This window comes from Arachis duranensis, chromosome 7 (genome assembly GCF_000817695.3).
Source record: "Arachis duranensis cultivar V14167 chromosome 7, aradu.V14167.gnm2.J7QH, whole genome shotgun sequence".
NCBI lineage: Eukaryota > Viridiplantae > Streptophyta > Magnoliopsida > Fabales > Fabaceae > Arachis > Arachis duranensis.
The window spans coordinates 20341732-20346072 of record NC_029778.3 but is presented as its reverse complement, the minus strand read 5'-3'; the positions used below and the strand labels follow the sequence as shown (position 1 = coordinate 20346072).

The 4341-nt window shown below is 28.1% G+C and overlaps 1 protein-coding gene across 1 annotated transcript; it reads left to right on the top strand.

The window, feature by feature from the left end:
- The first annotated feature begins 463 nt into the window (after positions 1-463).
- Positions 464-2930, top strand: LOC107458208 (probable O-methyltransferase 3). Its single transcript, XM_016076408.3, has 2 exons — positions 464-1255; positions 2375-2930. Exons 1-2 carry the CDS (start codon positions 476-478, stop codon positions 2687-2689), a joined length of 1095 nt encoding a protein of 364 aa, XP_015931894.1. The 5' UTR covers positions 464-475; the 3' UTR covers positions 2690-2930.
- Positions 2931-4341: the final 1411 nt, after the last annotated feature.

Genomic DNA, 4341 nt, shown 5'->3' with positions numbered 1-4341 from the left:
AAAATTAATAAAGTGATAGAAAAATTAATTATTATTAAATTTATAATTTTAATTATATGTGAATCTCATTATCTTTATTTAAGAATGTGTAGTTTAATTACTTTATCACTTTACTATCTCTTTTATTTGAGAATATTTTATCTCATTTTAAATACATAAATAGACAAAAATATACAAAAAGAAAACGTAAATATCAAAATATACCCAAAAAATTATTTTCGATGTACAAATTGTCATGTTGTTAGTGAATTTCTAAGATTTAGAGTATATTTTTGTCTATCAAAATCAATCTTTTAAATGGATTTTAATATTTATGTACTTTTGTCATCTTAAATTTTTTCATGTATACTTTTCTCCATTTTTTAATCCATATTTCATCATAATGTTACATATTGATTAGCACCTTAGAAGATATAATACCATCATACTACAATTATAAATACCATTGGTCTAGCATTATTTCATAAGAAACCTAATGGAATTCCAAAGTGAAATGCAGGCAGCAAAACTGCTAAAAGCTCATAGCCACATATGGAATCATATATTCAATTTCATAAACTCTATGTCTCTTAAATGTGCTGTTGAATTAGGCATACCTGATGCCATTCACAATTATGGCCAACCCATGCCACTCTCACAACTCATAGCTTCACTACCAATCCACCCATCGAAATCCTCCTCAATCCAACGCTTGATGAGAATCTTGATCCATTCCGGAATCTTCGCCACGAAGATTGTAGCCAAGGATGACCACCGCGAAGTTGGGTATGTGTTAACTGATTCATCCATGCTTCTGCTTAAGGACAATCCCTTAAGTGTGACACCCTTCTTACTTGCCATGCTTGATCCAATATTTACAAAACCATGGCATAAATTGTCCACATGGTTCCAAAGTAATAACAAGCCCACACCGTTTGAAACAGAACATGAGGAAACGCTTTGGGGTTATGCTTGCCATGAGCCTAAACTTAATGAAGTTTTCAATGATGCCATGGCAAGTGATGCTCGATTTGTTAGCAAGTTGTTAGTTGATGACAAGTGCAAGGGTGTGTTTGAGGGTTTGGAATCGTTGGTTGATGTTGGTGGAGGCACTGGAACTCTTGCAAAGGCCATTGCCAAGTCATTCCCACAGTTGGATTGCACTGTATTTGACCTTCCACATGTAGTTGCTGAGTTGGAAGGAAGTGACAACGTTAAATATATTGGAGGGGACATGTTTGAGGCTGTTCCTCCCTCTGATGCCATCTTGTTGAAGGTAACAATAGTATTAGTTGCTTTTATTGCTTTAATATACGTTGTTGTTGTTTCCGTCTAATCTTAGAGGAGTCATAGATTCAAACTGTGCGAACATTAGTATAGGGGTGAACGCGGATCGAATCGGATTGAATATTACCAAAGTTTCAATTCGATCCACACTAAAATTATCGGATCGGATCGGATCCTATATCCACTGTTTTTAAGCTTGGATTTGATCCGATCCAATCCGCATATTTGCGGATCGGATCGGATCGGATATCAGATATATCCGCAAAATACAAAAATATTTTAAAAAGCTTATTTTTATTAAAAAACATATCAATAAAATTTATTTTTTCTATTTTCTTAAATATGTTTATTCTTAAAATAATATTAAATATACATTTCTTAAATAATAAATTAAAATAATACAACATATATGATAATTATTAGTTGAAATAAAATATAAAAAGAATATTTATTTATTTTTGCGGATACGCGAATATGCGAATATTTACACAAAATCTGCAATCCGATTTAATTAGTGTACGGATCTGATCCGATAGCCTTGCAAATTAGATCTATATCCGCAATTTTTAGATCATATTTGAATAAATACCTTGGATATGCGAATCGAATCCATGAACACCCTACATTAGTATAGGTTGTGTATCTTACATTACAAGTGAATACTATTTCTGGCCTGGATCATTTGTTTGTAAAATATTACACTTTTTAATCATCTTAAAATAACATAAAGATAATCACCCATTAAAAAAATTAGACTAATAAATTCTTGTACCCAATTACGAACCTACAATCATCTGACGTATCAGATCTAAGTACCACTTAAAAATAATTTTTAAAAATTAAAGACTAATAAACTCTAAACAATTTTTAAAAGTAAGACTAATAAGTCTATCCGAAATTAGAAATCTCCCCCCTATACAAACTTTATATCATTCTTTTTGGATCTATATTTGATTTTTTCTACAGTAATAAAGAAATAAAATAAAATCCTCATAAGATCACAAAGTTTTTACGTACTAAGGTAAAAACATGATGAATGGGTAGCGGTGAATATTCAAACTCTTTTATTGATTTTTATCAATAACTTTCACTTTGAATAAAAATGCAGTCGATTTTGCATGACTGGAATGACGAAGAATGTTTACACATATTGAAAAATTGCAAGGAAGCAATTATGAGCAAAGGCAAAGGAGGGAAGGTTATTATCATAGACATGGTAATAATGGAAGATGAGAAAAAAGGTAATGATGATGATAAGTTTGTCGAAACACAACTCTTCTTTGACATGCTGATGATGGTGTTGCTCACAGGAAAAGAGAGAAATGAGAAAGAGTGGGCCAAACTAATATTTTCTGCTGGATTTAATAACTACAAAATAACTCCAATTTTAGGATTAAGGTCCCTCATTGAGATATATCCATAGCAAACTTATCACAATAACAGAAGAGAACAATGTATGTCACGACGCTATTTCATATATCCTCGTTTAATTAATTTATTGTCAAAATTGTAATTTAGTTTGTGTCTTAATTAAAGGAACCTATAATGTGTGTTACAATAAAGTTGTTAAGGGAAGGGCTCTTTACGGAGAAGTACCAATAAAGTTTCATGTCAATGTCTGTTAGAAATATATATTGTCATAGTATTCACTTTGATAATCAAGTTACCAATTCCTTTGCGTATGTTAGATTCATTTAAAGACATTTTTTTATATAAAAAAATTATTTATTTTTTATTAACGTAAATTATAAAAGATCTATTATATTGTATATTCTTCATTTCTTCTCGTATTTATAAAAAGGCTTACACATATTTTGCTGCCAAATTATGTTTGTAGCAAAATTCTAAAGTTATTATATATGGGAGTGATTGAAATAAAAATATTTAAAACGTCTTTTTTTAAAGATGTTTTTTAGTAAAATTTAATACATATAATTTATTAAACTGTTTTATTTTTGTCAAAATTAGATCAGACAAATTGATTTAGCCAAAAAATTAATAAAAACCAAATTTTAAACTGATCTATATTAATATTCTTTTTTATAAAAAATAACTATAATAATCCTATTATAAAAAATGACTTATATATATATATATAGTCATTTTTTATAATAAGAATATTGTAGTTATTTTTTATAAGAAAATATTAATTTAGACTAATTTAAAATATAATTTATTGATTTTTTGGTCAAATTAATTTATCTGATCTAATATTGACAAAAATAATATAATTTATAATTATATATTAAATTTTAATTACTAAAAATATCTTTAAAAAAAACGTTTTAAACATATTTATTTAAGTGACTCCTATTTTATATATGTTTAGATTGAATTTTAAAAAGCCTATCCTAGTCCAAAAAAAAAAAAGCAACTGGGTTTGATGGATCTTGCATCAGCCTTATGTTTTTTTCTTATCATTTGATATTAAAGATTCGTGAACTTATTTAAAAGAGATGAGTTTTATAGTGCCTAAATTGTTTAACTTATTTTTTAAAATAAAAATTAAATATTTAAAATAAAAAATAAATCATGTAAAATTTAGTAAATATTATTTGTTTACTCTTTTAATAACTTAGGTACAATATGATAGGTATCATACTATTCACCTTTAAAATATGTGCCAATGCGTGTACGCTCATTTGCATTGTGGTGCTCTAAGTGCTAGAGCCATCAACTGAAATCCAATTCACCATTCTAGATTCCTGACGGAGGTGAAATTTGATTTTATAGTTCTTTAAATCATAGTTATAAAAATCGAACTGGAGCGTCCGGTTCGACTAGAAAATCAATGAACTAAATTTTAAATTGGTTCGATTTATTTTTTGAAATGTTCAAAAAAGAAAACCGGTATAAATCGGTAAGAATCAAAGAAACCGATTGAAATCGGTGAGAATCAGTATAAACCGGTCTAACTAAACCAGTTTGTTGTGAAAATTGTCAAAATGCTAAAGCAAAGGTTCAAATCTAGAACCTTTGGAATGCAACCTATAATATTATAATATCTAATTTAATTTAATTTTTTATTTTTTATTCTTTTTGTATTAATTATATTTTAATTATGTGCCATTATTA

What these genes read in the sequence shown, in the direction of transcription:
- LOC107458208 (XM_016076408.3), top strand. Translation starts at nt 476, where the DNA reads ATGGAATTCCAAAGTGAAATGCAGGCAGCAAAACTGCTAAAAGCTCAT. An exon ending in CTGATGCCATCTTGTTGAAG is followed by an intron (nt 1,256 to 2,374) that starts GTAACAATAGTA and finishes ATAAAAATGCAG; the next exon opens with TCGATTTTGCATGACTGGAA.